The 22389-nt window shown below is 38.0% G+C and overlaps 3 protein-coding genes across 10 annotated transcripts in view; 1 reads left to right on the top strand and 2 right to left on the bottom strand.

The window, feature by feature from the left end:
- Positions 1 to 19970, bottom strand: fbp2 (fructose-1,6-bisphosphatase 2). 2 transcript variants are annotated; one of them, XM_079343495.1, is made up of 8 exons: positions 19893 to 19970; positions 11362 to 11551; positions 10199 to 10361; positions 8958 to 9050; positions 8135 to 8275; positions 6691 to 6828; positions 2760 to 2879; positions 1 to 1364 (listed from the first exon to the last, which is right to left on the bottom strand). In XM_079343495.1, exons 2-8 carry the CDS (start codon positions 11532 to 11534, stop codon positions 1179 to 1181), a joined length of 1014 nt encoding a protein of 337 aa, XP_079199621.1. In that variant the 5' UTR covers positions 11535 to 11551; positions 19893 to 19970; the 3' UTR covers positions 1 to 1178. The 2 variants fall into 2 exon arrangements, with proteins under 2 accessions (XP_079199621.1, XP_079199620.1); XM_079343494.1 differs by lacking the exon at positions 19893 to 19970 and having other exon boundaries at positions 11362 to 11617.
- fbp1a (fructose-1,6-bisphosphatase 1a) lies at positions 13022 to 20930 on the bottom strand (the record flags this gene model as incomplete). 6 transcript variants are annotated; one of them, XM_079343442.1, is made up of 8 exons in its annotated part: positions 13022 to 13742; positions 14819 to 14938; positions 15257 to 15394; positions 15473 to 15613; positions 15849 to 15941; positions 16954 to 17116; positions 18321 to 18657; positions 20872 to 20930. In XM_079343442.1, the coding sequence occupies 7 exons, from the start codon at positions 18488 to 18490 to the stop codon at positions 13551 to 13553; spliced, it is 1017 nt and encodes a 338-aa protein (XP_079199568.1). In that variant the 3' UTR covers positions 13022 to 13550. The 6 variants fall into 6 exon arrangements, with proteins under 6 accessions (XP_079199568.1, XP_079199571.1, XP_079199570.1 ...); XM_079343445.1 differs by having other exon boundaries at positions 18321 to 18511; positions 20872 to 20891; XM_079343444.1 differs by lacking the exon at positions 20872 to 20930 and adding an exon at positions 20291 to 20326 and having other exon boundaries at positions 18321 to 18511.
- kank1a (KN motif and ankyrin repeat domains 1a) overlaps positions 20028 to 22389 on the top strand; it is a 51370-nt gene continuing 49008 nt past the window's right edge. Inside the window, exon 1 of one of the 2 annotated variants that reach the window (XM_079343393.1) lies at positions 20028 to 20088. The gene's annotated coding sequence lies outside the window, so the exon portion shown is untranslated. Of the gene's footprint in view, positions 20089 to 20379; positions 20615 to 22389 lie in introns of those variants that run through there. The other variant, XM_079343392.1, reaches the window with a different exon arrangement.

The following is a 22389-nucleotide window of genomic DNA, read 5'->3' as shown; positions in this document are numbered from 1 at the left end:
TTCAAGATCAACTGTTTTTATTCTTAAAATGATGACAGAGACTAAGGTGAAGTCCTCAGGAGAGAAATATTTAAGAAACAAGAAAAAGAAAACAAGAAAATCCTGATATCCACACCATTACAGTTGTCAGTTAATCAGTAAACATAAAAAGTTACTATAGTTTTTGATGTCCTATCTTTGTTACAAACCTTTTAATCTCATGTATTGATTAGATACATTTTCCTGCTAATAGAGGTAATTACAGTTCATTTAAAAATGTATTTAAACAAAACAAGTGAAAATAAAGGGATATTAGATCTTTTCTTTCTTTCTTGGTAATCGTTCTTAAGTTGATGTAAATAAGTTGGTGTAGGTCAGATGTTTCCTGCTGACTGTTGTTTTTACAGTAGAGCTGGGCAGGTTAAAGGTTAAAAGTGTTTACTGAGTTGAGTCGACATTGAACAGTAGAACAGCTGCATGAATGAAGGATTGTCAAACGCTCTGGCTTTTTATAAACTGCTGACTGAATAATGTGACAGATCAAATTCATTGAAGACTTTATTTTGAGGAGGGTCTGTTTAGGGCACTTGTCCTGTTTTATTTTCATGACTTGAATAAAAAAAAGGAGCACAGGAAGGACATGGAAGGTGAGGAAAGCAGAAAGAAGAGTACGAGGAATATAAAATGGAAATGAAATGAATCAAACGGAAGCAAAGAAATGAAAGAGAGTAGGGAAAATAAACAACGTCTGGGCCAGAAAAGAGAAAAGACTTCAGGACTGACAGAAGAAGGGAAGTCGGAAACAATGTGTGAATGAAAAAGTAACAAAACAAGGAAATTCAAGGACATAGAAAGAGGAAACAATGGAACAAACAACCCTTCCTCGATTTTCTTATTGTAAATACCTTCATAACATACACTGTGCAAACCAACAAGAAGTGTTGTTAATCAGTGAATTTGGACAAATTGAGCTGCTTCAAAAAACAACATATTTATCATGTTGGACTGAACAACAAATATTCAGTTGTTTAAAAAACGTTTAATGCACGAGGATCTGCAATGACAGGCTTGGTTTTCTAAAATTGATCTTCCTGGTTGTCCTTTTCTTAGGTCCAATCATGTCTTCACATGACTTTTTAATATGCTTTTTTTGACCTTTTAATATTGATATAATTGGAGAGTCCTTGCTTCACTTAAGCCTACTGGTATTTCTGGACAAAAGACAGGTACTCGTTGATGTCATCATGTGATCCAGCCACAAAGGGGACCCGCTGGTGGAGAGATTCAGGCTGGACATCCAGTATCCTCTGGGTACCGGTGGTGGAGAGGCCTCCTGCTTGCTCGATGAGGAAAGCGATGGGGTTGCACTCGTACAGTAGCCTCAGCTTGGAGGGAAAAATGTGAAAGGAAACATAAGCATAAACACTTAATTAACAGCATGCTTATTTTAGACCAGGTATTTTAAGGTCAAATAACTTCTTTGTATTACTGTATTTATGTTAGCTAACGATAGTTAAAAAAACAGCTTCAGAGATTGTTATTGTTGTGAGGTACATGTATAAGAACTGACAGAAATGTGCGTTTAAACTGGTTATTGAGTGTGATGTGTTTCCCAACTACGTTTAGGTGCATAGAAAAAAAAAGGAAAGTGTAAATCTGAGAAAGATGAAGCATGTATGAAAAATAGAAAAAGAAGGTGAGAGATTTATACACAGGCAAAAAAAAAACACAACTAGGGTAATTAATAAGAAACAAAGAAAAGAACAAACAATGTGCAAGAAATCAAAAGAAGGAATGCAAATAAACAAGAGAAAAAAGATGAAAAGAAGGACACTACAGAAAGAAAGACAGAAAGGAGGAACAGGAGAATTAAAAGGAAGTGATGATGGAAAGAAAGTAGAAAACAATAGAAAAAAACAACAAGAGATTAAATAAAGTAAGACGGAGGCAAAAGAGACACCACTGTCTGGGGACAAAGATACATGAACATGTCACTCTCATACTTGTTATAGATAATAGACAGGTTGTTTCAGGATATATGGGTCACAAAGTGGATCATCACTGTAAAGAAACGTGTCAGAGGTTGTTGTTTATCTTTATAACCATCCCTGAACTGTCTCTGAGCTTTATATATCTCAGGACCAGAAAAACAATCTCAGGTTTCACTAAAGCAGGATCCCCAGTACAGCGAGTCACTGAGGGGAAGTGTGTCAATAAACTCCAGGCAACAAGAACAGGTGCCTTACATTGAAGTTGGACTTTGAGATTGTACTCTTTAGTGTAAATATGTAATCAGGGAAGACAGGAACATTTGAAGATTGCTGCAGCTGTAACAGAGCCTATGAAAAAAAACCTGCTAAGGCTCATTATGTGACTTTTGGTACTGAGAGGTGACTCTGCTACAACTTGGCTCAGTAATTAACCAGGTCAGGCCATTTGTTTATTACCTAATAATAAGTTATTAATTTTAGGCAGATATACTATAGTATATACTATAATACCACCGAGCAGGCCTTCGTAGTGCCGACCCAAAACAAATTGCAACAAATTGCTAAATAATAGTTCGATCAAGTGAAAGTTTGCTAATGCAGAGCTGTGTCTGAACAACAGAGGAGCTTATGTCATGCTGAGGATACAGATAAGGTTATAGTTCATGTCCACAGTCAACTAATCTTGTGAGGCTTTGAATCTAAATTATGTCTTTTAGCTCAGTAAATGAAGCTGTTATTGTCAATGAGGAATTGGTGATGCTGAATGAGCTTCTTAAAATGATGGGTTACCTTTCCTTTTGGACTCTTCTCATTGGCTGGATACATGAAGATCCCTCCATAGGTGATGGTGCGATGAATGTCCGACACCATAGAGCCCACATACCGAGCTCCGTATGGAGAGCTGCCGTCCTGCAGAGGACATGAGTGCATTTTATAATAGGTACGAATACATTTGTATCTTGCTCTTAATGCATGATTTTAACAAAAGTCTCTCTATAAAATATAATTCTCTGAGAAAAGTTTGAAGTCCATGACTTCATTTTAGAGTTTTAAAGTCCAAGATTGCTTGGACGTGTATTTGTTTGTAAGTCAAATTCTTTACATATTTCCCACTACAGGTTTGAACAATGTTCATTTCTTTTTTCACAGAGGACTCTAAGCAGTAAAAGACTTTTTGTGATCTTTATGTGTAATTTGCCAGTCACAGGATGATCAATTATTGAAAAGGTTTTTATTATCAGGCAGCATAACAGGTTCAGCTATTTTCTGTTTCTCACTTTATAAACACACACACACACACATAAATATGTCTGTTTGGTTTAACACATACTCAAAGTCCTGCTTTATTTACTCTGCGTTGTCCAATATATTAATAATACAGTTTAACTGAAATAATGGTACATAAACAACATAGTCAGGCAGTTTTAAAAGTTGCCACCACAGCAGGTCTGTTTCCTTCATTAACGGACCTTTTCTGACCTAAAAAACTCATCAACAAGCAACTAAGAGGTCAAAGTCCATCTGCAGCAGCTCTGAATCCTGAAAAATGCATTGTTGTGTTACACCAAATATAAAAAAACCATCCTGTTTCATAAGTCCTACATGAGTTAACAGCTGGTCTTTAAGGGTAGAATAAAATCATATTTTTGCAAAGCAACAAGTGTTTGTTTATTTTGTATAGAGCTGCTTCACTGAAGTCAAAGCTGATCGTAGCTGCCCTGAAGTGAGCGTCATGTTCAGACGGGCACAACGTGATGCAGAGTCATGTGCTTGCTGAGTCACAGTCCAGTCGTCATGAGGGAGCGGTGAGAGTGTGTGTGTGTGTGTGTGTGTGTGTGTGTGTGTGTTTGTAGAGTATTTCCCAAAAACATACCCCACCCACACTACGCAACACTCACAAACACTCACTCTCATCAAACACATTCAGCAGGCAGCAGTTCAGACAAAATGAAACTTCCAATAATAAAGGAAGAGAAAATGAAAAAGAAAGCCAGTGTGGGAAACTTTGAAGGAAGAAGAGTATGATTTTTTTCTTCTCAAAAATACTGCAAAGAGAACAAGTGCTCTGAAAGCACTGATCTCGTGGTATTGACCTGCAATGGGTTTTTTTCCCCTGGACTTTGCACACAAACATTTGTGTGTCAGTATTAGACAACAATCTGGTGTCAAGTCACCAGTTTAGGCTCAAAATAAATGATTCAAACATCTGTTATAAAATGAAATTATAGTCTCTAACTTGTTTTTTCAGGAAAAATTACTGAGAATTAGAAGAAACGCTTCTTGTTTGGGGCTTGTTATGCCTTTATTTAGAGAGAGTACAGTGGGTAGAGTCAGACATCAGGGGGAGAGAGAGAGAGTGGGGAATGACATGCAGGAAAGAAGCAACAGGACAGATTTGAACCTGGGCCTTTACGATTGTAGCCTCTGTATATGGGGCATGAGCACAACCACTACTAGGCAACCGAAGAAACAATTATAATATCTGCTCTCCAGCCTTCCAATTATTCATCTTTACTGATTTGCAGGCTGTTAAAGCAGAATCAGATTTCGTCACAAAGAGCAGAGCCATTACCACTTAGGTTTAAACAGTACAATACATTTGACATTTACACTAGATCTAAACTTCCCTGTCAGCCTGTAAAACAACATTCGTGTTCAGATCAGACGTGTGAGACAAGTTTTTTATCGTTTCACAACACACCACCTGAGTGACACTGAGTCACAGTGTGGTTAAAATGTGCTGGCTCATTATGTGAAGTGAAGTGTATAATGATGACCATGAGTGTTCAGCTGTTTAGACGATTTTAGTACGAGATGCACAGCAGAACAACATTTCAGTTTTCATGTATATCATTTCTGTAGGATAGGATAGGATATAACATCCTATCCTATCCTACAGAAATGATATACATGAAAACTGAAATGTTGTTCTGCTGTGCATCTCGTACTAAAATCGTCTAAACAGCTGAACACTCATGGTCATCATTATACACTTCACTTCACTTCACTGTAGAATGAAGTATTACTTTTGTAGGGTGTTGAAGAAGCTACGACAAGCTTTAAGATTTTTAGCAATACTTTTGAACATCATTAGGAAAGATGGCTCAGCTCAAAAGTTATGAACTGCATAACTTCACCACATCTGCAAAAACCCAACTAAAAGGCATTTAAAAGGGTTTTAAATCATTTAAAAAAGAAAGAAACAGACTGTATTATAAAAACATGTATTAAGATATTAGAGAGTACACAGGAAAACATGAAAATAACCTAAAATAAAGGAAATACAAATACAAATAGTGAAAAGAAATGCAATCATAATATGTGAAAAAATAGTCCATTAGATATAATGCGGTGGCATACAGACGACATGCTGGAAAACCAATATATACAAATATATATGTAGCACATATATGTTTCCATTCTAGAAATAAGAGGAGCTTGTGTCAGTTTGGTAAAACAATTTGAGTAAAAAGCACACCGGTGAAAAGACTGAAAATGTTCCTTCAAACATTTTGATTTGCTGTTAAAGCAAGACTTTAATAGCTGACACATTTGAATTTAGAAAAAAAACAGGGGCTTACATGCTGCCTTAATTGTTAAAATTTATGAAAAATATATATTTTTAAATGGTCTTCATTTTTGTTATTGTGGTCAAGAAGGCGCCTAAGAGGCATACATGTGGCCTAGTGGTTAGTGCACACACCCCATGTACAGAGGATATACTTCTTCAAGGGGGCAGCCCAGGTTTGATTCTGATCTGAGGCTTCTTTCTTGCATGCCATTCACCACTCTCTCTCCACTGTCCTGTCTCAAATAAAAGTCCTAAATTAGCAACAAAATGTATCTTACAAAAACCGTGAGATATAAAAAAGAGGATGGAAAACTAAAAAAGAAGAAGTCTTTGAGATGTGCTTTCCGGACAATATTTCATCAAAGTTTGAAAACTGAGTGAACCTATGACAGATGAGATGCATGCTGCTGATGTTGCGGTCGTGTTGTATGACTGTGCTGGAGAAGTGCTGAATGTGCACCAGAGTCTATGCACTGGTGACAAGCCTTAGTTTCCTGAGGAACACGATGTTTCCTGAAGTTCGAGTGTCACCATCCTGAAGCTCAGCTGACCGACCTGTCTCATTGAACATCACGCCTGACTGACCATTTATATCACATGCTGCCTGTTTACATGATGTTTCTTCACTACAACCTTTTAAACATATTTTTGTCACCTGAATGTATCAGTGCACGTCTTATATTGACAATATAGATGTGGTGAATCAATTCGTTTAAAGAATAAAGCAGATCGTCTCATTATGGAGTCTTAACATATTGCTAAAATAACTGTGAAATTAAAATAAGCAGTTGTCACTCTTGCTATCGCTTGCAGTCTTTGAGATGCGGCAAACCTCAATTTAACTTGAGAGTTGTAGTCCAAATGTAAACTCACTGAACCTGAGCAAATGCTTGGTCAGGATTCACATGATGAGTTCAAGAGGCCTCTGGTGTTTGAAATGTGGGCTGAGGCCAGAAGAGTTCAGTATAGTTGTGTGTCAGCAGTTTAAGAGGATACAAGACTCAGTCCTATTACACAGCTGTGGTTCAAGGTATCAGATTCAAAGCAACAAACCAAAAGTTTGACTGATTTCAAAAGTCAAATTAAGGGGGATCATTTGTAAGTTTATGTCAACTGTACAAAGTGTATAGTTCTGTTATATGTTCTTACCTCTGGGTACTTTTTATGTTTGAGGTATTCGTTGATGGAGGGGTGGAAGTACATGGCGTAGCCCTCGTTCACACTGTAGATCTTGCCCTTCGGCTTCATCTTCACGTTCCTCTCAGTCAGAATGAACTCGCCAATGGCCTTAAGAACAGAAATACAAGGTTAAACACTACAACTGAGCCCTCCAAAAGACTGGGTTACTCTAAAAAAGTGTATTCAAAAATGTAAATCACGACAGTAGGATTTGTTTAAAGGAGGAGTTGGTAGAAATAGATTCTTCAAAACATATTAAAACGATAAAAAAAACCTTTGATTGCAGTGCTAAATCAACATGCAATGGAAGTGTTCCTCAAAGAAGTAAAATCATCAGAAAGACAGTAAAAAAAAGTCCATTAAAATGCAGCATTTCATGGATTAAATCTTAGAAAAAATATAGGCAGGCTGATAAGAACACAACACACCATGACATAACATTACAGAGTATTGTTTTTTTAGCATAATTGGGAAATAAACTTGCCCTGCCTTGCCTTGCCAAGGAGTGCAGATACAGTATTATTCTTTAAAGGCCGTAAAGTCTCTCAAAGTCTGTGAATATCCTGAGTGAAAACATTGCTGGGGCAAGTCTCTTCTCAAGATATTCAAGGGGTGCATAACAATAACAAGCAGATTACTAACGGTAACACAGACAGTGAAGCTTTTCATCCTGGAATAACTAAAGCTGCTTTTCCAGATGATCACTTGTTTTCCTTGAAGATTTGTATTCGTGTGCTATTGATCCTCTACATGCAGTATGTCGGCCCCAGTGTGGAAGGGAAACAATGCTTAAAATGAAAACAAGACGATAAAAATGTTGCGGAAAAAGATGTGCTAATCATCAACACATACAATAATCTATTCTGCAATCTATTATTAACATATTTCTTTAACAGAATCTCTCTGGGAAAGTGTTGTTGTGTTGCATATCTGTATCTATATTGTATGCAGTGTGTAGTGCTGTGTATGTACTGTTATTGTATTTTGTCTTTAAAAAATAAATAATTAAAAAAGAAGAAAGAAAATAAGACAGACTAAAGACTTTGTCTAGCATTTTGTCAGTGATGAATTTCTTTCTCTTTGTGCCTTAAGGGAACTTTAAACAATGTTTTGCTCTCAGGCAGGATTTCATTAGCATTTCAGAAATGATAGTTGAACCTTGTTGCAACCTTTTTTACCAAATAAAGAGACTTATGTGTGTTCACTGTCCTCTAGATCCCTGATTTCATCGTTAAAGAGGGGCAGCATCAAGGAATCATTGACTAGATAATATGTGTTTTCTTAAATAAAAAGTTATAGTGCAATAAAAGCATAAAAACACAGAAGGAGAGACAATAAAATTGAGCAGAGGAGGATGCTGAAAGAAGAGTGCAACAGAGGTGACGTCTAAAGGCAGTGAGTGTGAGATACTCACAGGGTCCAACATAAAGAAGTTGAGGCCAGCGCCTGTGCTGAGGGCGACCAGTGTTGCACTGCCGTACAGGGCGTATCCTGCACACACCATGTTGTTTCCAGGCTGCAGGGCATCTTTCTCTGTGGGCTCCCCCTCTGTTACCTGAACCACATGACAAAAAGTTGTGACGAGTTCAAGATACCCTTTAACAAAAAAACAAAGTGTGTTAAAGAGCTCAATAAAGATATTTACAGCCAAACGTGTTTAATCAACTGTAAATTAGAGGGACCTCCTCGTGTCCAGAGGTAAGGTTTAAGTACATTTTCATGTTATTTTGGACAATAGGACGACAAAAGTTATCTATTTGAAGTGTGAAAAACAAACACAGTTCATGGTGAGTTTTTGTGCACCCACACTGTGGACTCTGTCTGTTTGTCTTCTTTCGTCAACTATGACCAAACAACACGTCTTGCATTGTTTCTCTACTTCTTGTAAAGGCAATAAAGTATTTAACGACTTCATCTGCAAGCAGACACCCACATTAGCTGGGCTGCAGTGCCCCCTTGTGTCTGCAGAGTGTCAGTGCACTTTCAAAGTGAAAAAATACACATTAAAAGAAACATCTTCAAATAAAACCATAAAACTGCCGTATTCTCATATTATTTTGCATGCATCACTTATTTGACCATATTTGGAATGAGTCCCAGTTATGTATTTTTAAAAAAACATTATAGAAACATAATTTTCCCATAGTTTAATCATACTTTTTATTATAACATTGGAAAATATGAATACATTCTCATCAGAATAATCAAAGCAGTGTTGTTTGTGTGTTTAGTCTCACCCGTTTGTAGATGGCAAATATGGTACCGATTGAAGCCAAGCAGTCGATGTTACTGGAACCATCTAGAGGGTCAAAGCAGACCACGTACTTTCCCTATGTGACAAAAAAGAAAGTATTATAACATGCTCAAATGTCATTGAATTATTTTACTGTGTCCCTCTTTCTATTGATAACAGACTGTCATCAGCTTTATTGTCCCCAAATGTATTTCATCCCCTTTTTGTCTGTCAGGCTAAACACAGAGTTAACACAGTGCTAAAAACACATTGAGACTATGTTGGTGTTGTGGTACGTGGCATCCATGTGTGAGTTTTGTCAGGTGGTCTGAAATAATTCAATTGAACTTCTTAGCAATTCAGTTCTGAAAGATTTATGGGTCGTCAAGTGTAATGGGGTCAGGAATTCCAGTGACAATGAAATATTCATTCAGCAGATAAAAGAGGACTGCATGGTCACATGTCAGTGCAGCACCCGGGAACAAATGAGATAGAGTGCGCTTCCAATGAAGAAGACATCATAAGGGGCCTTTTATAGTGACGATCCTGTGGATATTTTATGCAATGGGGATCAGTATTTTTTGCCGTTTCACTGAAGAGATTGTTATAGAATTCATTATAGGCTTAAGTGAGATTTTTGTTCCCCATGCACGTCAGACAAGCGTGCTACTGTTCAGAGTAGATTTAGAAAGTATGCTATGTTCTGGAAAAAGTAATGATGTAATACACTAACAGAAGCTGTAGTGGTGTAAAAGTCAAACAATCATCTTTTCACCATTTGAAAAGGTTTTGGATACCTAAAAAAGGACTCGAGTTATAATGCAGTAATGCGGGCAAATAAGGAGGTTTCAAGAAAATTCCAACCTGATAAATAAGCTAAATAGCTCATGAGAAATGAGAATGTATTTGCTGAAATGTTTTGGGTACTGTGGTTGCCTCTCTGATTCCGTAACTTCCTCAATAGTTTTCTTCATCACATAAACTCACTCTTTGGCGGCACCAAATGGAAGTGGCAAATCATGATTCAGTGAGCCTGAACATCATTTTAGGCGGGCTATTTTCAGGTTAAAAACTATTTTTCAAACTCATTTTTTAGTCTAATTAAGTAACATCGGTGTGCTAGTAATAATTAACCAACTTCTGAATAATGAATCTATCATTACACATTACTGCCTAAAAATTTGGCCTCCATATCCATGCAGTGAAAATGTCTTTCTTAACAGAGGACTCTTGTTCACCTCTCACCCTTTTGTCTTTGGGCGTGATGATGAGCTCCTTGTTCTCTTCAGACACCATGCAGCAGGTACCGTAAGAGGCCTGCAGCATGTTTATAACCAAGAGGTTAGACAGGATGTCCAGCTTCTTCACATCATCCCCCGTTACGTTCACCGAGCCCGCCATGCCCTGTCTGTATGGAGCAACCAATCAGCAGCCAGGATTTAGTCTCACATATATATATATATAAACTTGATTAAAAGACAACTTGTTAGCAGACATCTGCTGAAAAAGGAAATGTTTATCAACCAATCAAAAGCATCTACAGCCCTAGAAATAGAGGCAGACACACTAATGCTGCAGTAATACCATCCTCTAAACATCCTGTGTGAAGGGAGTATTAAACTGCACCATGAGTGCTTTTAATTGGAATTCTTTGGGTTGGTTTTGTTTGTAATACTTACATCAGAGTCAAAATAAGGTTTTTTTTTTTACTTATAGCGGAGTGTTTTGAAATGTTGGTGCTACTACTTTTACAGAAGTAAATAGTCTGAACACTTTTCCTCTACCTGTCTTATCAAAAGAGAACTTGCCATTGTGTCACTTTTCAGCAAACTAAAATATTGTGCAAACTCTTTTCTATAAATGTATCTCCTTCTTCACGACACTCAGAAAAGTCACTGCACAGTCTTTTATCAATCCCAGATTAGGATGTTGACATGCAAATAAATCAAACACAGCAGCATGACCTCTTGACTGCACATTACAATCAATCATGTTGACACAGCTTAGCACAACTTGTTCCGTCACTTCACCCTTCTATTGTTGATCAATTGAATTGCTAGAACACCTCAAAATCCTTCATTTACAGAGCAACTCAAGTATTTCAGATATCTTGGCTCTAAAACCCATCTACTGTGGGATAGAATCATAATGTCACAACAACCACCCTGAGCAAAAATGTAAGGGCTGCTGTCCTGCAGCTGACCTTGACCTTTGACATTTCCAGAGAGCTATGCAAGCAGCACAAGTTTAAACAAAGTTCTAATAAAGTATCATCATCACATTAAATAAGGGATTACATTTGGCACTAGAGCATTTGTTTAACTACATTTTAACTGCCATTATATACTTTGAGTTGTGTTGGTGCAGTGTACATAAATGAAAGTCTGAACCTGTGCATCAGTACTTACAAGTGGGCCAGGCCTGCCTTACGCACCGCAGAGGAGATGGCTTTGATGGCAGTCAGAATAGCATTGATGAGCTGGGTCAGTTCACCGGTCGCTCCCTTGGCCTGGCGACCGGTCTCAATGACAAACCGGGTCAGGGTCCATACGTCCGTGTCAAACGCCGACTGGTCCGACATGCTGGGTACTGGTCCTTCTGTCCCACAGAGGTGGAGGGCGGACAGCAAGTGAGAGACCTCATTACCAGCCGAGTCCTTTTCATACCCAGGGCCATGACGGCAAGCCAGGGGATCTATTTATGTGTGCAGCGGAGTGGAAGAGTGTGTATTTGTGTATGTGCGTGTGTGTGTGTGTGTGTGTGTGTGTGTGTGTGTGTGTGTGTGTGTGTGTATTTGGAAGTGGGTGTCAGGTGTCGGCTGTAGAGAAAGACTAGCACCATTTAGTCCTGCACAAGACAAGCACTGTTATTCATGAAGTCGAAAAGTTTGCAACATTGTGTGACAGCTGCAACTCAAAACTTGGGAAACATAAGTGCTCTTAGGCAAACTCTTGAACCACATTTCTTTTTGCACATGAACATGCAAACAATGAAAATAAAGGAACAAATGTCTGTAGACAATATATGCATGTTCAATTAGTGGAATCTTGATTTTTAAAATGTTAATTACAGAACCTCATTTTGACCACCAAAGCAACATGGACATACATGTTTCTATGCTTTATTTTAACCTCATAAAAACAGCTTTACATTTTTGTTTAAAGAGGTTAATGTTTTATTGTGAGGTTTTTTTTTAGAATGGAGAAAGATATATGAATGTATATTAAATTGTAATGTTAAAGACCAGAAGCAGACTCAGTTGCGAGGTATGAGGACAACAGCAGCTCAACTGAGCTTTAAATGTCATAAGGGCTATGTTAGTTTCATGTGACCTTTATCTTAAAGGTCATCTCTTCTGGATGAAGTATCGCTCCGCTTTTGAAATCAGTAAATCTTACAGCTGTTTAATTTCTTAATTGCTAAGTTCACATTCTGTTCTCATTATTTAAACGTTTTTGTGGATATTATGTAGTTTATCTTTGCACAGCTGGTGGGTTATACTTAGTACACCTTGTGCTATATTTGTACAACTCATGAAACAGCACAGAGGAACTTGCACCTTTACGGGCTAATTTCCACAAGAGATCTTTTCAATTTTCATTTTCACCGTCTGTATATGTCCACAATACGATGTTGGCATCTCAAACAGGCAACAAATTGCAGTCTTTGTTTGTACATGGCATATGTCTGATTCTATATGTGTTATATTGTGTAAAATCTGATACATCAATCAAATAATATATTTTGAGCCAGACATATATATGGCATCTTCCTGAGCAGATGGTTTGAGGATTGCCATGGCTTTTTGAGTTGTATAAATGAAGATTTTGAACACTAAAAAAACACAATAAAAACATTTTCAGATAATTAACCGTATAAACATTCAGCTAAGTGTTTGCAGTTTGAAGAGCTTTAATCTGAGTTGACATGATTGTGTTAAGACTGTATGTTAATAAAACTTCAAACTCTCTTCAAATGCCATCATCAAACATCAAAACGTCTAAAACTCTCCTCTCAGTAAAACAACCCTTCAAACTGTGAAAAAATATTTCAAATGATGAAAAACACTTGTTTTGTTATCTTAGGCTCATTTCTTTTATTGAGAGATGTTTTTTCAAAAGGCGTCATTCACAGTGTAAAAGGCAACAGGTTTGATTGCACAGAGTTTGTGTACTGTATTTGGTCCTTCACAGGTACATAGCATGTTTATTCTAGTTAAGGCACTAATGGAGGTAAACAGAGTAGGAAAGGTCTTCAGGTTTTGTTTATTCAAGTACATTTCCTTGTGTTTATTTGGCACATCTTTGGTCTTATTTTAGGAATAATATTTTAGGAATGTGTGCATTTCTCTGTGACCATTGAACCACCTTTTTTCTATTATCATTCATCTTTCTAAAAATACAACAATGCTGGTGTGGCTTTAAAACCTTGTAACTTCAAATTTTGTTTAATCAATGATTTAATGTTAAACCATCTTAAGGCACAGTTTAAAACTCCACACCACATTTTGGAAAAAATTATTGAGGACAACTTCCTTATTTATGGAAAGTCAGTTAGGAGGTTTCTGAGGCTGGTTTGAGAGCAACTTGGTGTTGTCTCACTTCTTTGCATGTTTCTTGCAGATGGCGATGTACTCCAACACGTCTTCAGTGGAGCCCATAGCCACAGGCGCCCGCTGATGGATGCTCTCAGGCTGGATGTCCAGGATGTTCTCAAGGCCTGTGGAGGCCATGCCGCCCGCCTGCTCTATGATGTAGGCCATGGGGTTTCCTTCGTATAGCAGCCGCAGCTTTAAAGAAGAGGCACAGTTCAGTTTGGATTGTGTAAATATGCCTACACTTATAACCACAGCCTTAAGTCAACACTACATAATGAAGTGTATCAACAGTTAGTAAAAACTAATAATATGCAGTAATGCTTAAATAATGTAGTAGTCAGGTGAGCATATTTACAATGTAATGATTTTTATTCTTGGTGTAGTCTTCCTTCAGTTTATTTTGGACATCAAGAGTTCCCTTTATAGAGTGCTTCAACACAATCCTCTAACTGAGCCCTCTGCACTCACTGTATGAATGAATGGGTTGGTTTTCAAAGCTTGACGCGTTTTTGTATTATGAAAGCACACAGGTTGTTATTTCTCTATCTTCTCACTGGCGTTACACATCTGCTTCTTTCTCCCTTTTTCAACATAATGTTTGGCTCAGTCTTGTAATAGTTGGAGTGGGAAGTGAAGAAACACCATTGTGACAGTTTCTTCAGTATGGTCTCATGGTAACTGTAAATAACATTGAACAAAATATTTCTGTGTTTAATGGATTTATTTTTGAGCTTTTAGCCTTTATTTGTTCGAACAGTGGATCGAGTAGAAAACAGAAAAGAATGGCGAAAAGAAACACAGGTTGGACTTGAACCTGGGACGATACCTAACCACTAGGACATCTGTGCCAATATAAACTAATGCTTTTTATAGACCAAAAAACCCCAACAACAAACCCAATACAGAGGAAACAATTGATATTTTGATAGAGGATTTATAGAGTTGGATTGTTTAAGCAGAAACCTTTCCACCTTCCTAAATGTGAATATCTTTTGCTTTCTTTTTAATGTTTTTAATGAGAGTAAATGGAATATACCTTTGGGTTGATGATGACAAAAGACATATGGAGATGTCTTCAGCAACCAGTTTTAACCATTTACCATTCATTTAATGGCATTTAAAGACCAGATAACTGGCTTAAAACTGGTAAATAATTTAAAATAAATAAATAAAAAAATAAAAAAATAGTTCCAGCCCTAGATGGGATGCTATTAATTATCAGTGATCCAAAGTCTGCTTCAAATGTTTATTTCTCAGTGACTCCTTACCTTTCCTTTGGGGCTCTTCACATTTCCAGGGTATAAAAAGATGCCTCCATACATCAGCGTTCTGTGGACATCTGCCACCATAGAACCAATATATCGGGCATTATAGGGTTCAGTGCCATCCTACAGACATTGAAAAAGGTGTATTAATACACTATATAAACCTGTATTGGACAAGAATCTCCATTGGACAACACATGATAATCTAATTTAAAATACAGATTAAAATCCTGGCAATCACAAGCATTAACATTTTGTTGTGGTCTAAATAAAATAAACTGTTCCAAACAAAATACAACTGCTGTAGTGATCAGTACATTTGGACAGCAATGCAATGTAGATATTTGCTGAAAACAAGCCATTTATATATATTTTTAAGAGTATTAGAAATTAATATTTACAATGAAGCCCAGCCCACACATACCCTTATATGAATGTTACCTGAGGGAACTTCTTCTTCTGCAGGTACTCTGTGACAGCGGGTTCAAAGTGCTTTGCATAACCTTCATTCAAGCTATAAATCTTTCCTCGCTTCTTGATCTTCACATCCCGATCCACCAGGATGAATTCACCAATGGCCTGTCGAGGAAAGGGCAGAAATCTTAGAACTTACCTCAGAACCAGAATGCGTTTTGTACAACAAGAGAAACTACTCACTGGGTCGAGCATGAAGCAGTTGACTCCAGTGCCAGTTGAAATCACCATCATGGTTGCGCTGCCATACAGCGCATAACCTGCTGCAACAAGGTTCCTGCCAGGCTGCAGGGCGTCCTTCTCACAGGGCTCATCGTCGTTGTTCTGAAGAGAAAAAGTAACAAATATTTACCTAAATCCTTTTCAACTTTATTTCAGCTCTTTGCAGACTGCTATATAATCCATACCAACAGAAGATGGGGATGGAATATGGCTAAACTGGTACATGTGCACCAATAGAAAATGTATAGAAAAGATGGACATTAAGTTACGAGGTCAACACAGAGACTAACTTTAAGATTGGAAACGGAGGACAGAGATTTCTAATCAAATGTTTTACCTTTTTGTAAATGGAAAAGATAGTACCGATGGATACGAGACAGTCGATGTTGGATGAGCCGTCCAAAGGATCAAAGCACACGATGTATTTACCCTGGAGGAAGAAAAAAGAGCGACAGAAATAACTGCTACGTGCCCTGTGGAGTTGTCGTAAATAAACAAAAGTTATGTTTACCAGCAGTACTTGCCATATTACATTGGTAAATGTATTACATTCAGCATATAACAAGTGTTCAGCCGATGTTTATGATTTACATTGTATTCTTATGTTCGCAGACAAAGCAAAGACATGAACTCAATAACGCAATCAAAATAAAGTCAGGCAAAACAAAAAGAAGCCTACAAAAATAATACGAGGAGTAAATAGAAGATAAAAGGTCGACAAGATGATAACATCAATATAAAAAACAAGGAAGAAGAGGACATCACATCACAGGTGATGAATGACGACAATAAGGGTGAAATCAAAGATGGATGTAAATAAACATAAAAGCCACAGAGGACAGAGGAGAAAAACGTCTGAAGAAGGATTAGGAATGGATAAAAAGATTAAGAGCATTTAAATGAATAAAGGAACGGATTCATTAAAAGGCTAAAACAGTAGAAAAAGGATTACGAATGGATAAAAAAGATTAAGAGCAATCTAATGAATAAGGGAAGCGATAGATTAATACAGGCATTTAAAAAGGTGATTTCACAAAGTGTAGTGTCGGAATCCTTGACTCTAAGTAACCAGAACATACAAAAAGTGCTTAGTGCTGCTGAAGGACTACAACTCAACAGGAGAACTAATTAAAAGATGTGTTTCATCACACTGGTTGGAAGGGATTACTCTAAAAGTAATGTCATCCACTTGTTTTGAAACCTGTGTTTTATTTTTCTATTTACTAAACCAGTTAAACAAGAAAGGATCTGATGAGGAAATGATCTGAAAAACAGACATTTACATTAACCCAGATGAAACCGGAGGATCCTGTTTTAGTGAACCAACAGGTCACTGCAGAGATAAGATTTCATAGATGCTGATTCTTCCTACTGTCTAATCTTTTTGTCACTCACAGGTTTATTTTGACACTGAAATTAAGGACAGTTCTCTTTTCACTCACCCTCATGTCTGGTTCTATAATGATTGCGTTCTCATTCTCCTCAGACACCAGCACACAGGACGTAAAAGACGACTTTAACATGTTGATGACCAGATCATTGGAGAGAATGTCCAGCTTCTTCACCTGGTCCCCTGTCACATTGGTGCTGCCAGCAATGCCGTAACTGATGAGAAATAAAAGATTAAAAAACAACAACTATTGGAATCAGAGTTAAAACTGAAACAGAAAGAGGAATTTAATTTGATCAAATGTCTCTTGTTCTCTGCATGCAATACCAAATCACAAGTGATGTTTTACATGGTTGAATACTTCACCTCAAATTAATCTCCTAAAACTGTAAGCACTATTGTGTTGGTTTACACTTTGATAATATGGTTTGAATAAAATCATTATCACTTGAGTCTGTTTAGATTGAAAAAAAAAACCACACAAACTGAAACTGATGCATGACACTGCATTTTCACGCAGCAAACAACTTGATTGAGCAAAGCTCTGCACTCAACCACTGAAGTGAATTTCAGTTGCTCTCATAAGCCACATAGGATTAACCATGTAAAAGACGTCTGTCCATGAAGGCCACATGGACTTTTACACTTGCAGATGAATCATTAGGACCTGATAACATGAACCTGGGAATTCTTTAAACAAAATAATCAAATAGATAATGAACCTGGGCATTCTAATGGAATTTGTCTGAAAAGTTGTGCGCACTAAAATCTATAGTTGCCTCATGCATCACTCACTGGCATATCCAGCCCATATCCGATTGTTCCTTGCATCTGTGTTTTTGTTTGTTACTGCAGGTATGTAGGCTATATAGAAAGCTGACAGTTTTATTTTGCTGCCTTTGTAAAGCACTTTGTGAAGTGGGTGGACTTTCTTTCTTCAAAAAAGTATCTTTCATAATCAAATCCAAAGAGAGATTCAAAGAGATGGTTAGAAAATGCACAAATAAAGATACATACAATAAAACAGGATCTAAAAGGCAAGGAAGAGGAAATAAAAATTGTAGAAGAGCAAAAATGTTTGGATTTCTCTTGTAATGTGCAATAGCAATTACCTATGTAATGTAAGGAATTGTATAATAAAAAAATGCAAATAATCAATATCCAATAACAATATATTTCTTTTAGATAAATAGCAACAAGAGTAAAACATAAGTAAGTGGGCGTGGTGGTTTCAGGTATACGCAATTCTTGGTGCACAGGAGGTATTCTCCTGCTCAGTCTGTGCCAACGTGGATGAATAGAATTTAAACGTTTTAATGATGAATCTAGCTAATACATAGCTAGATTAAAACACGTAAATAACACTGAAACAGGGTCCTGTTTTGTTTATTAAATGCTTTTTCAACTCAATTTACTCACAGGTGGGCGATTCCAGCTTTACGCACAGCGCACGAGATGGCTTTCACCGCCGTGCACATCGAGTTCAGCAGGGTTGTCAACTCTCCTGTGCCTTTCGCCTTCCTGCCCTCCTCCATAACGAACCGGGTCATGGTGACCACGTTGGTGTCAAAGGCTTCTCGTTCGGACATGGTGGTGGATAGTCCCTGCAGCTTGAGAGTAGAATTTAAGAGGAAACGCTGCAGAATTTAAATGCTCTGCGACGCGGAACTCGGTGGAGGGAGTGTGGACACAACTGCCAATCCACATCAGCAAGAGAGGTGTGGCTCCACTGGAAACACGACCCGCTCTGTACAAACTGACTGTGATGAAATGTGTGGCAATACCGGGATGTGAACAGAACAATAGACTCCGTGCATGCCCGGGTGAAAACTGTACTTGCGCAAAACCGGTCGTGTACTTTTCAACAGGTAGAAAACAATGGAGCTAGGCACATTTCAAAATCTGTTCTTCTGATAGTGCGCATGCACATTATTTCTATGCTTGAATAGATCAACTTATTCTATCTATCTATCTATCTATCTATCTATCTATCTATCTATCTATCTATCTATCTATCTATCTATCTATCTATCTATCTATCTATCTATCCATCCATCCATCCATCCATCCAGCCAGCCAGCCAGCCAGCCAGCCAGCCAGCCAGCCAGCCAGCCCCAGCATTTCATTTACATCTTAATGAAATACCCTTTTACATGCTATGCTATAGTCCTGCGTTACAGTCCTTTTATACATATAATTTGTGCAATAATTACATTACTTGAGGCCATTGACTAAATACATTTGTCTATGAGGGCAATCTTTCTATTCATAGGCTACACACACATGAATCAAAATCACACCTTGTTGTGTCTCACTGCACATGGAGACTAGAAAGGTTAAAAAGTAGGCCCACTAAACTTCCATAGCTCGCCTGTCTTTCATGGCGGTTAAAATTAGGACGCTAGGTTAAAAAAGACCAATAGACTACATAGTAGACATAGGCTAACCCATCTTACTGTCCACCAAGTAAAAATCTCAGACTTAAAGATTTGTCTTAATTTTTTATCGTTTGGCCTATTTAGTCTAGCCTATTTGATTTGTCCATCAGACAAGACTGAAGTTATTAAATAAAATAATGGGAATATGTGTCTTATGTGCTGCTAATATATAGCAAATGGACTCATAAAATGAAAACACTGAAGTGATTAAAGTTGAAATACAGTAGGCTAGCCCATAACTGGTCAAAAGAGCTGCTGGCCTTAAAGCATGTATTGCAGCTTCTCACTTTCTAACAAGACAGCAAGCTTATCCTGTGCCTATTGCTGCACTTTCTATGACAATAATAAACCTCATCACCCTTCAATCTAGAAGTTTTTTGTAACCTGTGTGGCAACAAAACACCACAAGATGGCGTTCTTGGCCACCTCGTCTGGGACCACTGTCCCAAACACTATTGAAGTGTTTTTTGGTTATCAGGAATGACTTTTCATCTCCTTTTATATAATAATAATTATTGCTTTAACTGCTTGTTAATATTAATACATCATTTACTTTCAAATTCACTATTCGTGTCTGTGAAGTGAATAGTTGGAATTCTATCAGGCGGTGCTGATTGATTAACACCGTTGAAAAAAGTCCCCACAGTTGAGCCACTTTCATATCAATGCGCCATTTTTCATTTTAGAGACATCGAACATTTAAAAGCATTAACTTATTTGGCGGAAGATGATCATCTAAATAGGCCCATGTGAGTCGTTTTAACTGATTCTCAAAATAATTCTTGTCTATCTGCTAAGCCATTTTTAGTGTGTGTTTTTTTTCTTACCCCTGTTAAATGACTGGACAAACTGTTGTTCAGGGACAAAACAACTTTAAAGAAGTTTAAACAAAAATACTACAGAGTCAATAAACAGACTCTAGCTTCCCAACCCGCACAAAAGTAGGCCGACCTTGCGGCAGGTAAGCGAGCTCCACCTGTGCACTGCCTGACCTTCACATTATCAACGAGGGCTCGACTGAGCACCTACTGCGCATGACCGCGGGTTAACAACTTGCTGCTGAGGCGGAGAAGTACAAAGAGGCTGCTGGGGTTGCGGACGGGACGTGTCGTGTGCTACAAGGGGGCTAAAGTTGAGTTTGGCGTAGATTTACTACCTTATCCGGACGATTTCCCTTGCAGAAATTTCACTCCAAGGACAACCATTTGATATTTAAACTGGGGAAGACGTTGCATTCAAGTGCAAAAAAAGAGCGTGGGAGACACTTGGCATCGGGTGAGTAGAAAACACTTTGCACTCGCTTGGAGCTTGTGATAAATGTAAGCAGTATGTTTGTTGGCTGCACTTGATAGTGGTTCAGTCGCTGAAGATGCGTTTCCCCTCGTGTTAACATGTACAAGCCTGTATCTATCTTTTGCGTCTACTGGGTCAGGTGGTGCTGCTGCAGACACGCCGACCAGACAATCCCATGAAGCGCTGCTGGTTAAGATGGATTATGTTTAAAGTCATCTGTTGCGTTTGTTGTGGTCTACCTTCCTAAATCGTGGTAATCTGCTGCGTGTGTTTCATCCTCCGGACTAGTAAAGCTCGTTCGCGCCGGACAGGTGTCATGGAAGTGAAGTTCCTCACATGGTTCAGATGCAGCCTATATGGCTTGAACTTTGAGCTCCATGTGCAGGGACATGGCGAGGTAAAAGTCTGTTCATTCTTTTAAGATTTAACTTGTGTCCTCGTGAGACGACTGCTGTTGCGGAGACGTTGCTTTGAAAACACTGAACCATCACTAATGCGTGTTCTCGTAATCCCTCACTACTGATGACCCTTGTTGACTCATTTTGAAGAGGGTTTCGCAGCTTTTTCAGTTACCACCACAGTCCACAACATCTAACATCTACACTTAAAATAAATGTATTTCTTTGTCAATGCACATTTTCATTGCCTCTTCTTAAAGATACAGAGCTGTGCAGCTACTTGTAACACCACAAGTGTCCTCGTGGTCTTCTGAAAGGGGACTGTCATTAACTTTGAAATGTTGCACTTCCAGTCTGCAAATCCCTCTGCACTGCATTTTTCTCTTCTGCTGATTTTGCATGCCACTACCAATTTTCCCCATAGTCTGTGGTTGAATCGTCCAGGTGAAAGCTCGCCCAAAGCTTGCATTGGTAAACTATAGCATTAAGAAACAGAATAAAGGGGCTATAGACCTGGATGGTGGTCCTCCTATTGTATTTGGTTTAGATCAAATCGAGCCTCGCTCTTCATCCTCCTGCACTCGGAGGCTTTTCAACATTTTCTTTAAAGCTCTGAATTGACATGTCAACAGAATAGAATATAAGCTTTGTAACTGAGGTTATTGGAATTCTTTGGCTTCCAGTGTGGCACTTTTGACATATCCCTGAATCCATTTTTCTACACTCGAAGAATAGAGATTACAAGTGCTTTCATCAAGGAGACCTAACAAAGCATTCCTTCAGACTTAAAAGAACCAACCTGGGGATCTTTGTACTGTCACCTTAGTAAAAGAACATATGTTTGTGAAATTTCCTCCCCCTTTTTTTTTTAAAAAGAATTTTATTTAGCCAGAAACCATTTCAGTCTGATTGCTACTGTGGTAATCTCACCATCACATACAAGTGACAGGATACTTAATGTGTATGCATTTCTGTGTATCGAGAAACTTGGTAAAACACATTTTAAAAACATTTTATTTGATAGTAAATCCAGAATTAAGGCAGGTACGTCCAAACTAAAGCCTTATTCTTTCCACTTCTTTGCACTGAACACATAGATTTCTAACACTTTGTCATGTGAACAAAGTAAACGCTGCACAAACGTCTTCAAACATGAAGTAAAGCTCAGCTCTCTAAAACAATATGTTGACATTAAGTATTCACGGAGAAAGGATGTAAAGCTGTTTAACTGCTTTTCTTTTTTTTTAACCTAAGTGTTTACCCAATAAACTATTCTTTGATGTAGAGGTGCCTTATCTTTCTAAATTGCTTTCTTCCATTTTACCTGGAAACGTACTCGTCCTTGACAGTTTAGCCCAA

This window comes from Symphodus melops (assembly GCF_947650265.1).
Source record: "Symphodus melops genome assembly, chromosome: 1".
Classification (NCBI taxonomy): domain Eukaryota; kingdom Metazoa; phylum Chordata; class Actinopteri; order Labriformes; family Labridae; genus Symphodus; species Symphodus melops.
This window is presented reverse-complemented; position numbering and strand designations above follow the sequence as displayed.